The sequence below is a fragment of the Xiphophorus hellerii genome, chromosome 6, assembly GCF_003331165.1.
Source record: "Xiphophorus hellerii strain 12219 chromosome 6, Xiphophorus_hellerii-4.1, whole genome shotgun sequence".
Classification (NCBI taxonomy): domain Eukaryota; kingdom Metazoa; phylum Chordata; class Actinopteri; order Cyprinodontiformes; family Poeciliidae; genus Xiphophorus; species Xiphophorus hellerii.
Genome location: NC_045677.1, coordinates 18274410 through 18287398, shown reverse-complemented (window position 1 = coordinate 18287398; position 12989 = coordinate 18274410). Strand labels below are relative to the sequence as shown.

Sequence of the window (12989 nt, the reverse complement as noted above, 5' to 3'; positions counted from 1 at the left end):
GGACATATAATCTATTGAGATCTAAGGGGTAGATGTATGGAACTAAAAACAGGACAATAAGGGAACCTCTTTAATAGAAAATACTTTAATGGAGCAGAAGGAGAGTGACATTATAGCATCATCTAGAGATACAATGGAATGGTTTAGAACACAGGATAGTCATGTCTTAGATTGACCCATTCAAAGTATAGACATACAGTCAATTGAGAACTTGTCATAAGATTTAAAAATGTATTTTAACAGATGATCCCCATATAATGTGACTGATATAGAGGTGTTTTTGTTAAGAAGAATGGGCAAAAGCTTCTGCTTCCATGTAAAAAGTAAATACAGATATAGAAACTTTCTGTTGATATGTCACATAACATCCTATAAAAGCTATTTAAGCTTTTAGTTGTAACAAAAAATGAGGTGGGACATTTTAATTATTGGTGCATTTTCATTCACAAAACTATTTTTTGGTGAGCTCCCTTCTTTTTTCCTGTCCTGTAAGGATTCTGAGGGACAGCCAATTGGGTGTAAGTATTTTGCAGATTAATGAACTGTTAATCTAATTTGTAAATCTAACTGTAAATCTAATTTGTTAATCATATCAAAGATATGTAAATACTAAAACGTGTGGTGCATATTTATCTTTTCTGCATGAAACTGTTGTAGAGCAGCCAAGCTTGGTGAGGACTACCTTGTAGATTGTACATTTCAAAGGGATTCTCTAGGTAATATCAAGTCTACATAAAATAAAACAAAAATAATATCACACTGAACCTTTGTTATGATAATAGTTCCAAAATACATGTGAATAAGTAAAAAGGCCAAGTTTTTACCTCGTATAGGTAGTCGAATATTTCCAGTATTGTTAGAACACTGGCTCCAATGAAAAGCCCCATCTGACCTCCAATGTCACCTACAGAGGAAGAGATTAACAGATATAGGCAGGTACACTAATTGAACAATGGTGCATGAAGCCATTCCCATTGCTGTCACATCTAATTCTCTGTATCTCTGTGCAATCTGAACAGAGTTGTCAAAAGTGTCCACGCAGGCCCAGTTTCTCATCAGAACCAGCCCTGCTGTCCTTGGAAGAGCATCAGATTATGAAAATGTGTTCAGCCTATCTGCGAGTTCAAAGAGTAACCCTCAAAGCACCAGGCTCCGATGCACAATGTGAACTTTGCGCCAGGGATCCGCTGAGTGCTGATACCAAAGTCATGCTTTTTTTCTCTGAGAGAATAGTCAACTGTGAGAGTCTTACCAAGAAGCCCTGCAATTTCATAGGCCTTCTTCTGCTCAATTTTCTCATAGTTTAGAGCTTCAAAGAAGATGTCCAACACCAATATATTTTCTCTGTAGAGAGGACAGACAAGAGCATACCCAGCACATATTATATCCTGTGATATATAACATTACATCAGTTTATATCTCACATTTACCTGAGTAAGATTCTTTCATTATTGTTACATTGAAGGTGAACGATGGAGACTTGGCTCAAAATGCATCAGGAAAGAAAAATAGCTGACTAAATACTTCACTGATACTACATAATACTTACCCAATATATTGCTCAGTTTTGTTGAATTTCTTAGCCAGATATTTAGCAGATGCCTTACTGGGGATCTTTACCATGGACAGCTCCTTGCCATAGCGAGTCATGTTGCAGGGGGTCTGACAGACACAGTAATCGTTGTCTTTCTCTACCAAAAAGTCTGTGGATGATCAAAGTCATTTACAAATATTGCGATCTATTTGAAAACAAAGCAAAAAAAAAAAAAGAAAAATCAAACAAACCTGCACACAGTAGCTCTTAGTTTGTGCTAAAAATACCACGGCATGTAACAGAAATATACTCGCTGCCATCGTTCACTTTCTATGAAAGCAAATAATGACTGAAGCCATATTACTGGAGAGAAGAGGAGGGGGGAGGGAATAAAACTGGTGCGATTTATTTGAGCTCAGCGAAGCACAGTCACATCGCAAATCTTCATAATGGAATTTTTAAACAATAATTTTATTATTTTGCTTCAGCACTATCTGAGAGGAAAGTAATTTCTGAAGCAACATAAGTACTATCTTAAGCCTGGAATATGCTCATGGCAAACCTCCTGAGCTCTGGGTTCCACACTGTTAATGTAAAAAAAAAAAAACTCATGCTGAACACAATAAAATGTGCGGGCTTACCTAAAGCTGGGTCAGCACAGTCTTTATATTGCTCAGGTGTGCAAACTGTTGAAGTACCTATTTGGAATAATGTAAACGTGAAGCTCATTACTTATTTAAGCACCACTGGGGGAGGAATTATTTCACAAGCCAGGCTAAATCTGAATTCATACCGGGCATGTGAACCATTCTGCAGTTGCAGTTCTCCAGCAGGTACCGGGTTTCACAGTCAATGCGGCATGCGGTGATGCTATACGTGGAGAAGAATTCTGAGTCTATCGGTGTGGACTTGCAATCTCCCCAAGGTTGTGGGAGGTACTGAAGCTGAAAGAGCAAACAGCACATGTTTTCCCTCAGTACGTCGGCTCACAGGATTACACCAAACAACAAAAAAGAAACAAAAGCCCAGTGCACAGCCGAATAAGTACAAAAGAGGACGAGCTCACAAAACCCAACACACATACGTACACTGAAAAAACAGATGTCTTTAAATAAAAATGTGCTCTGAGACACAGGAGGCAAAACATTTGCAGTCAGAACAGTATTATTGTTCATAGTGTCGCAGCAAGCAGACATCATGCAGAACATTACTGATGCAGGTTTGGTTTCTGGGAGGAAACAGAGAACCATGGGATTAGAGACATTCTTAGAAATTGAAACTTGGATAGTTTTGACAGGACACCACAAACTATGGACAGATTTTGTTTCCCTACAGTAACTTAGTGTTGTTATTTTTTTTTTTTAAATTGCTAAAAACTCAAAACCTTCTTTTTTTCATAATGGAATAATATGTGTCTTTTGAGGAGAGAGAGTAGTTTTAATAGAATTTGGAGTAAGGATGCATAATATCAAAATGTGGAAAATTGAAGTGCTGAGAAAACTTTCTGGATGCACTATAAAATCACAGTCAGATATTGAGTTTTTGATGCTATTGTGGGACAAAATGTGAAAAGGGTTGAGGAATGTTTATACTTTTGCTAGACTCTGTACATTTATGAAACTAAAGAAAACTACATGTATAACAGAACAATAGTAATTTTGTTCATATGTATTATTCAGGCTTACAATTGCAGTGATTTGCTCCATTTATGTTTGCTTCAGTGTGTCTGGAGTCCATTCAGATCTTCTACTTCTATTGTACTGAAAAAAACTGACATCTAATTACCACCAAGATTTTCAGTCTTTTTTTTAATTGGAGCTAATACCAATTTCATAACAAAGCAATACAAAAAGAAAAAAAAAATACAAACAAGTTTATGCATATATATATAATCCAGTTTGCTTTAGGACTTTGTATTTGCAGTAGTTTTTAATTTCAACATGGGACTGACTGGCAATCAGTGCCAAAAGCTTTTTTCCTGGCAAACGTCTCAGAGGAATTGTGTGCTATCGTCACATTAGGGGTCAAGTGAAAGTCTCTATCGTATCTAGCAGCTCTAACCAGGCCAACTCCAACAATCAAAGGGTCATTTAGTCAATAGGTAGCGACGGAGATGAAGTGCAATTCACTGATTGAGTGGAGCTAAACTAGCAAACATAATTAAGCTTTTATTGAACACCTTTTCTAACCCGCAGTCTTTCAGATGTGGACATGCACCAGAGAGAACCCCCCCGGTGAGCAATGTACTAGACTAGACCAGAAGGCAGAATCCTCACAGGGGATAAAACCTAATGAATCACACAGTCTGGTCCTTTCAGATGCTACAAGGCAGAGTTTCTATAATATGCTCTATTGAGATATGCGAGCAAAAATAAAGACCTCATGTTGACAAAGCTGTACATGAAAAGGAAGGGGTACAACTGAACTACAAACAAAATTTTAATTAGAATACAGACTTGGATATGTAACTTAAAGAACTGACACACATTAACTCCTGAACAGAGAAGACAAAGATGACGAGGATACACAGCAGAAACTGTTACAAGTAGTTGCTTCAGCCACACAGAAGAGTGAACAGGCGGGAGGCACATGAATCCATTCCTTGTAGGGAGGGTAAAACAGCGGATAAAAGAGTGGAACTTAACAGGTGTGGAGGAACTGAACAACATGGTATTTTGCAGCATGCAGCAAGCCTAGTCACACATACACTACCCTCTGCTCTTGAGTGGAAACGAATGTTTGGAAGCCGGGGGCGACCCCAAAGCCCAGCTCATGGAGGAAAGGAGGCTCTGACTGAGAATGAAGCTGTACCTTTATTCCGGCCTCATAGGACGTCTCATCTAGGGTGAGGGGTGAGGGAACACAGCCCACATCATTATCAAAATTAAAAGGCAAGCAACACTGAGGTAAAGGGCAGAAAGGGATAAGTCGCATCAGGCAAATACCCTGTAAAAGTGAAAGTCCCAAGCAAAAACTCTGCTGCATTGTAGGATTCAGATAAAGTTCAAATAAAGTAATATTTTCAGTAGAGGTGTTTAAATGGAAACCAGAGGAGGAAGAGACATGTAATGAGCTATTATCTAAATCTTTGAGATCTATTCAGGTTGTTAGAAAGTGAGAGAGGGCAAAACTATGCAGCATAGAGTATAGCAAAGTGGTTTGATGATATCCTTTAGAGGTTTCAACTTCTACATGTCATGCAACACGTTGGCAGGGTTAGCCCAAAATTCTGATTGGTGTGATGCAATGAACGATTAAATTCAACTCAGTCCTGTTTCAGGATCGGGTTTTAAAATTCAATTCCTCTGAAAAAGGAATCACAAATGAAAATATGGAAATCACGTCTCGTTTATTTTAAGACTATAGCATTGGCGGCATATTGTACTCATAGCATAGGACAATTACTGATATAAATGTTTGTCAGACTTTAATGGTAACCTAATTAATGCACCCATCTTTCAACTCATAAACGCATCGCTGCTATGGCTGCTTGTGTCATGATTATTAATGACTAATCTATGCTCTTTCGCTTTCAGGATGAAACCCTGCGATGGTGATTAATATATCTGATTCGCTTGTTGATGACAGTTGAATGATGGTAAACGTTGAGCACTGATGACATTTAAAAGAAGAAAATAAGAGAGTCCCGTTTTTCACAGCAAGTTCTCCAAAACAATTTAATGCATAATCTTTTTGTGGTGTCCAAGTGCCAAAAATATGCCTCAATCATCCCATGCTATTCTGCTCAAACAAGACAGATTTTACATTAACATTTGGTTCATGCTGATGAAGCAGCCAAGCTGATTAACTTTCGGAGCAAAATCATTCAAATCTGGCTTCATTAATTGCTAAGGAAATTAATTTGATTAACAGCTCAAGTATCCCTTACTTCACTAAAACTGATTATGTGCCAGAAATTTTAATGAGCCAGCAGCACAATGCAAAAATACAGTTGATCATAAAGCGTAATTATTATAATCGTTGCAAAATTTAAAGCTCTTTGTAGCACCACTGCATTTTTAACATAAGCTTTTTGCCTTTCTGTCTGTCCCTGCGTCTGTCTGAAAACGCAATGATCATTGTTTGTCTTGTGTGTTTTCCTAGAAAAGAGAAAAAAAGACACATGGGGAATCTGTACTACAGGCAACATCATATAAATGCTGTAGAGTTTCACTAGATTTGGATTGGAAATCCATGTGTTCTCACTGTTATGACTATCCATGACGGCACTTTCGATCAATTCAGGCTCCAATATAGTTATTACTTTTCATCCTTCACTGACGGCGGTGGGGCCGGGGCTGTCGTGCAAATTTTCTGCAGTCAACAAACCCTGCCACAGGCGTTTCTTTTAGTCATAAAATTGTGTCCTTAAATCAAAGTCTGTGCAAAATAGCTGTAGGTCATTGCTCTCATAAAATATATGCCTTTAGAGCCACTGCAAGTGAAAAACTAGACATCATAACAAGAAGTCTGCCAGGTTTCTTTTTTACACCTTTTCCTCAAGACGTTATCCAAGTGTTTTCAGATTTTTGTTATTCTTAGCTGGAGATACTGTAAGATGATCCAAGACATTTTTTCTTTTTGAAACCTGCAAATAAAAGCACTTTCATATAAAACATGCTGCGCATCACTTTGTAAATCCTGACAGGTTTTGCAGTGATCAAAAAGACACATTCATATTTTTCCTCCTTGGCTAAAAATAGAGGACTCAGTCTGAGCAGCCATATATTTTTGCATGCTTTGCAGTCCTAAGTGGTTTTGGCTCCGTAAGGAACATTACACTCATATGCTTCCATCTAATCATTACTTGGCCCTGCTCTGTCAATAATTCTTGGCTGCTTTAATTCCCCAAGTTTCATTTAGTGAAAACCACACTAACTCCACTTTTCGCAGAGAGGGTAGATCAACGATCTGATTTTGCTCCATGCACTGTCACACAGCAATAATGGACACTAGCTGGCAAAAATTTGGGTACAAACACTCAATGAGGCAGAGCGAAAAAAAAAGAGGTTGGAGGCTGATCGTTAGGTACCAGTTGCTGCTGACATGACACAAAAGTTTGAAAACCAGGGGCTACACCGAATCCCAGTTGGTCAATGAAGGGTGGCTCATCCTGGCTGTGGATCTGAACCTTGATGCCTGCTTCATACGATGTCTCATCTGTGGATACAGCACGGCAAAAAATATAACATTTACGGCCATCAAAGGGAAGCCGCTCTGTGGGTGTTTTTTTTTTTTTTTCCGGTTTCAGGACTCCGTGATTAACAGTTTTTGCAATATTTGTGTTTTATTGCTGGGTGAAGCAATACCAATGAAACTGTTGGTGTGTTAGTTAATTTTAAATCAGTAATGTCCCTGCATATTGTAATAGAGATTTATTAGAGCACACTTTATTGAATCTACTCACAGTGGTGCACCTGGAGGAAAAAATGGAAACAATAAAACATAAGAAAACAAAACAATACTACAGATGGAATTGTTTTATCTTTTCTATAGTGCGTCTAAAAATACTAATATCACTTGAGTCATTTTTAAGTAACAGACCAACAACAACAAAAATTGTTTTAACGTAATTTGCAGTGGGTTTGTATTTAGACCTCCTGAACTCTTTCAGTGCATGCTTCTATCTGTGTTTCACAGCTAAGGATGGGAATTTCTGCCCATTCCTGTGTCATTTAATGGGCAATCTGATTATGTAAACTCAGTCAGATTAGATGAAGAGCGTCTACAAACAGCTTTTTTGAAGTCTTGCCACTTATTTTTAATTGGATTTAATTCTGAGCATTGGCAAGGCCATTCTAACACATGAATATGCTTGAATTAAACCATTCCATTGAAGCTTTTTAGGTTTGCTGTCCCACTGGAAGCTGAACTTTGACCCCAAGTTTTATGTCTTCAGCAGCTTCTTGCAGGTTTTTTTTCTTAAGCATTGCTCTCTATGGGTCTGTTCTCAGTAGGTTTTGTTTAGTGGTGTTTAAGTAAAGGGAGGTGATCACAAATGCAAGCCACACAGTTTTTGCTTTGTTAAAAAAATATTGAAAAATACAATTTTCCTTCTGCTTCAATTACATAAGATCCCAATTAAATACACAGAAGGTTGTGATTGTAACACGATAATATGTGAAAGAAATCAAGGGGCGGGAATATTTTTACAAGGAACGGTAGATCCTTAAAAGGAGAGGTTTCCATAAATCTGTTCACCTGTTAGCATAAGTAAGAACAGTGTTTAAAGTTGCACTGACCTGTCTCTCCCCAAACAGGCAGGTACTCATCCTGCTGGATATCCAGCATGATTTCCAGGCCATTCCCTGTGCCTCCTTTCAATGTGGTCAGCAGAGGGTTGCCATCTAACCCTGAGTTGAAGGTGTAGCATTTCCCGTAGCGTGTGTAAATCTGTAAACAGAGAACAAAAAAAAGCCCCAAAAAGAGAATGAGTATGAGTAACAACCTCCCCACAGCACCACTGCAAGCTGTGCACCAGTACAAGATGTATTACATGTCAGTGTGTAATTGTGCAGAAGAGGTAATCATTGCAGAGGTTTTCTGATTACCAGAGAAAGAAGCATTGGCTTTGAACAGGCACTGGTTTAGGAAATTAAAGAATGTACCTCGGTAGCAGCAACAGCCATCTATTTTTTACCCAATTTCACTCCAAAGAAAAGTGGTGCCCTGAGTGATTTATTGTAAATATAGTGTTTAAACATCCTTGAATTAGAAACTCAAGACAGAAAAATCTATCTGATCACAGATGAAACCTCTAACTAGGATTGAAGCAATGCCAGAATAATACAGCAGCTCTTAATATTTAATATAGAGTCACTGCAGGTATTTTTTTACACCAAAAATCTTCCACATTCAAAGAGCTTTTTCCTCAGAGTTTGTGGTTGATTATGTTGTTTTAGAAAAACTTCAAAAACAACTTATCTTTAGAAATAATTAGAAATAATTAGCATGATACTATTGATATGCCAAAACGTTACATAATCAAATCATGCAGAAGTGGTAGAGCTAACTTAAAGAAATGATGATTCAGTGTATAGGGAGAAGTTGCCAAATAAAAAAAGCAATGATTATCAACTTCCAAAGGTCACAATATTAACATCAGCAATTGTTCAGTACAGAGAGATAACATTCTTTGGAGTATTGATCTCGGGGAACTTGAAACTGGCCCAGCAGAGACTGCACTGTCCGAGCAACAAACCACACTGTTCCTATGACCATCCTCAGAGCATTCTGCACTTCAGAATGGTACTCCATCTGCAATAGGCCAACAAGAGTGTCCTATCATAGGACAGTGAGAGGAGCTGAGAAGATCCTTGCAGCGTCCTTACCCCCTGTCTGAGGTTTGTTTCAGAGCTGCTGCAGGAACAGAGATCTCAACATCGTCACTCCATAAATCCTCTCCAGGTACATAAAACCGAAAGCTGAACATGCTGACAACAACACCACTTTCATTGTTACATTTAATTGTGTTAAATTGGTGCTGCTGAGATTATGCACATCACATCAATACACCTATTTTACATTCTATTTATTTTATGTCTTTATCTAATTGTGGTTTATGTGTTTATAATCTTCTAACACTAATCTGTCTATTGAGTGATGATTTGAAACAATGAAACACTGTCTCGTTTTATACACCACAACTAATTCATTTGACTGAAGCCGAGAAACTCCTCAAACTCCCACTTAGAATCAGTTTCAGACAGAATCAAAGTGCAGAACTGGCTGGCAACACATATTACAAAATAGTAAGCATTTACAGCATACCGCATTGCAACAAATAGCAATGTTTGTTGAGTTGCCGTTGTAAACTGTTGAGAGTTCACAGCAAATAAGCATATTGCAACTATGAAAAAGCCGTCACTACAGTAGTCCTACACACGCAATTGAATCTCATAAGCAAAAAACAAACAAACATTGGAGTCTAAAAACAAGTGAATATGTGATAGCTGATCTACTGAAACATTTAACACAAAATACCTTTGCAGAAATGGGTTAATCATATCATAAATGCATACATATAATCATTATTTTATGAGGTATATACAGTATGTTCAGTAACTTAGTAACACAAAAACTGGCCAATAACATGGTAGCAACACAGTGCATTTATTCATGTGGTGAGAAAAAGTTGAGAAAGATTATTATTTGTCATAAATAATATGAGCTGATGTTTTGTTTATCTTACTCAAAAGTTGGGAAATAAAACAATTGCTGTAGAAAGTTACAATAAAGACTCATGTTTCCAGCCTATTAAATAATTAATTCCAATGTATTGATTAGAGCCATCTAATCTCTTGCGAGTATTAGAAGAACTCACAACACCATAGAAAACTGTAGAAAGCTCAGACAGTGGCTTTCAGCCATTCATGTATCTTTAGCACTTGTCTAAATCAACCTCACATCAGAAAAGACACAAACTCCAGCGCTTGGTGACTTTTCATCAGTTATCCTCTGTAGCAAGGCTGTGTTAAAGGGTCTGCTGGCGGAAACCCAGGCAGCTGGGCAAAGTTGATCTCCAGAGATCAGAGTCAGTGTTCCGTGTCCGACTCACACAGACTTTCGTGCAGCTCAGACAGATGCTGTTCGACAGAGCTCTAAGCCTTTTCCCACTGCAGGCCATATAATGAGGTCTGCTAAGTGACTCGAAACCATCTAACTGGTGAGTTTTAAAAATTTTACACAGCAATTTAAATAAAACACCAGGGCCAGAAAGTCACACTTCAGCTACGACAAGAGATGCTTCAGACACAAGCACAGCTTAAATGCAAAATATGGCTGTCTTTGGCTATGAAGATGGATCTTTTTTTAATACAGCAGAAGTTCTGCAGTGATATTTTAAACTAACAGTGAAGCTGTTGCGGCCAAGTGAGATCTTTCTATACTTTATATTTCAGATATCCAACTGGGTTAAAGCTGTCACTGTTAAGACTGGAACACTGATCAAGTTTCAGTCACTAAAAACAGAGTTTGACTGTGTAGTCTACTATGACCCTACAAAAATCTGAAAATTTATGAGACCCCAAGCAGAATTTGATTTGGAGCTGCAGACAAAACTGAACTAATAATATTAAAATTCAAATAGACGCACCTTGTTTCATGGTACGTACAACAGTACTCTTAACAATTTTGATGACATAAAGGATTTTGATTTGCTCTTTCCACATTTTTCACTTCCCATTGTTTATAAAACATATGTGGAAGTAAATTTAATTCTAAGACCTGAATCATCTGTTCTGGAGGGTCCTGTTTAATTGGTTGTACTCACAACTGAAAGATGCTGGATTTCATTGCAGATAAAGTGTGCATTAAATGTGACTGCACTAAAGAAAAATGTTTTTCTTCTCTCTTTTTTGCACCATGATTTAAAATCACTGTCTCTTTGCAATCTGTAAAACATTATTTTACATGTGGTATAAAAAAGAGACAATGTTGCTGGGAATATTATCAATAAATCTACTGTAAATTAGAAGTCTATGGTGAAAGATTTGAAATTTGTTCTGCTTGTTTTTGTGAAGTAAAATTCCTTCCACTTGTTTTCACTTCTTAGCCGCATTTTCTAAAAAACACCTTGCTCCTCCATCAGATCAGTACAACTCCTTCGAACCAATCCACAGCTACATTTGGATTTTGCAGTTGACAAAAAGACAACAAAGTGTCTTTATTGGTAGTAGTTTGTAAATTATGTATGCCAAATCTATCAACAGTAAAACTTGTTGCTGCATTCAAAACTCTCCCAAGCTTAGTACTGGGTCTGTCAAAGACTGAAGAGTGGAGAAGGAAGCAGGACTAGTTAAAGCCTGAAAAACAACAACATTAATATAGATAGTTGTGCTACTGCATTACCCAACTGCCTTTTAGCTTAAGGTTGCAATGGCCCAACAACATCTTTCAGGATTTTATGATAGAGAACTGAAGTGATGTTTCCATCAATTACAAGTCATCCAGATCATTAAGCAGCAAAGCAGATCCAGACCATCACGTTACCACTATGGTTGACTTCCTCAGGAATCATCAAAGTATTTTTGGTTAAATGTGAGATGGAATTTTTTCTTCAAAAGCTGGTTCTCTACCATAAATGTCATTTTTACCCAGTCACTTTCTTATTGTTGAAGCATTAATTATGGCCTGAATGGCAGAAAAAGAGGCTTGCAATTCTTAAAATAATTTATGAAGGTCTGTCTCTTCTGGGAAAGCTCCCCACTGCTCAGGGTTTTCTAGATTTGTGGAATGACTCTCACTGTGATTCTCTGGCACACCAAAGACATAGAAATAATGATGTGTTGCACTGAGAGATATTTCATCCCTATTTTCTTTGTCAGATAGGCTCTATTTAAGTGAATTTCCTGATGCTACAGGTATTGCAGTAATTGGGTCGAGCTGCTGAAATTACACTCAGTTTTCCAAAAAGGGTTGCTAATCAGAGTTAATTTATTATTTAAATGGACCTTAACAAGTCTAGTTCGCAAAGCTTTATTTCCCCTAATAAATGAAATTACCAGAGGAAAACTACTTTTTGTATTTATTGATGTTGTCGTTATCTGGAAATAAAATTGTTTGATGATCTGAAACAAAGCAAAATCAAAATAATTCTGAAAGATTAATATATTTTATTTACATCAATAATGTTTATTTAAGATGAAGTGTAAGTAAAAAAAAGTTTGTTGAGTTTTTAGTCTAAGAAAGAAACAACTCAATTAAAAAGCCTTAAAATATTCTAAATTGCGCAGAAATAATTCAATACCACAGGTCTGTCTCGTTTGTTAATTTTATTAAATTCTAAATGAATTCACATTTTCAAAGAATTTTAAAAGTACATTTTAAGCACTCTTGATAAAGGTAACTATAATTTTAGGTTTAAAATCTGTAGTCACAAGTCAAGCTGCTGATGAAGCCCTGGAGGAACTTATGCAGGATTTTAGTTCATTTATACCTTAGAATCCAGATCATCAAAAATTTAGGTTAGCATTAGTTATATGACTCTGTGCCTTTTCCTCAAATCATATAGATATTTAATTTGAGAAACATTTTTTATTTAAATTTTGTATGATCCCTGATATATTGACATTCATATTTGTCTATATTTTAGTATTACTATCTTCACTGTACATTCGAAATTTTCAGTGATCACGGTTACATAAAATATGTTTAAAAAATGACATCCTACTTGGAGACGATGACTGTGAGCTACTGTACTTGTTTTCTTAAGAGGCTTTTCTTTAATCAGAAACAAAAAGTTTGAGAGGAAAAACAGGACTGGCTTTTTTCAACTCCTAAACATCAACACCTCAAAACAGCCTGAGAGAAATCTTGCTCTAAAGAGGCTTTGTCAAATAAATTATTAATGCACCTTGCAAGCAACACTCATACCCACACCTGGCAAGCACCATCCTTCTCTTTCTACATACAGTGCTGAAGTTTTTGTAGGTGCAGGTCTCCCCACGAAACCTGC

General features: G+C 37.1%; 1 protein-coding gene across 3 annotated transcripts in view; it reads right to left on the bottom strand.

Annotated features, from left to right (window-relative positions):
• Positions 1-12989, bottom strand: part of LOC116721243 (acid-sensing ion channel 1C) — a 101051-nt gene that overhangs the window by 14488 nt on the left and 73574 nt on the right. For 2 of the 3 annotated variants that reach the window (XM_032564850.1, XM_032564852.1), the window contains exons 2-8: positions 7777-7927; positions 6567-6694; positions 2328-2478; positions 2176-2232; positions 1550-1703; positions 1253-1344; positions 825-904 (exon numbers count right to left, since the gene is read on the bottom strand). In XM_032564850.1, the coding sequence (XP_032420741.1) occupies positions 825-904; positions 1253-1344; positions 1550-1703; positions 2176-2232; positions 2328-2478; positions 6567-6694; positions 7777-7927 (813 nt within the window). Of the gene's footprint in view, positions 1-824; positions 905-1252; positions 1345-1549; positions 1704-2175; positions 2233-2327; positions 2479-4246; positions 4375-6566; positions 6695-7776; positions 7928-12989 lie in introns of all 3 variants that reach the window. The other variant, XM_032564851.1, reaches the window with a different exon arrangement.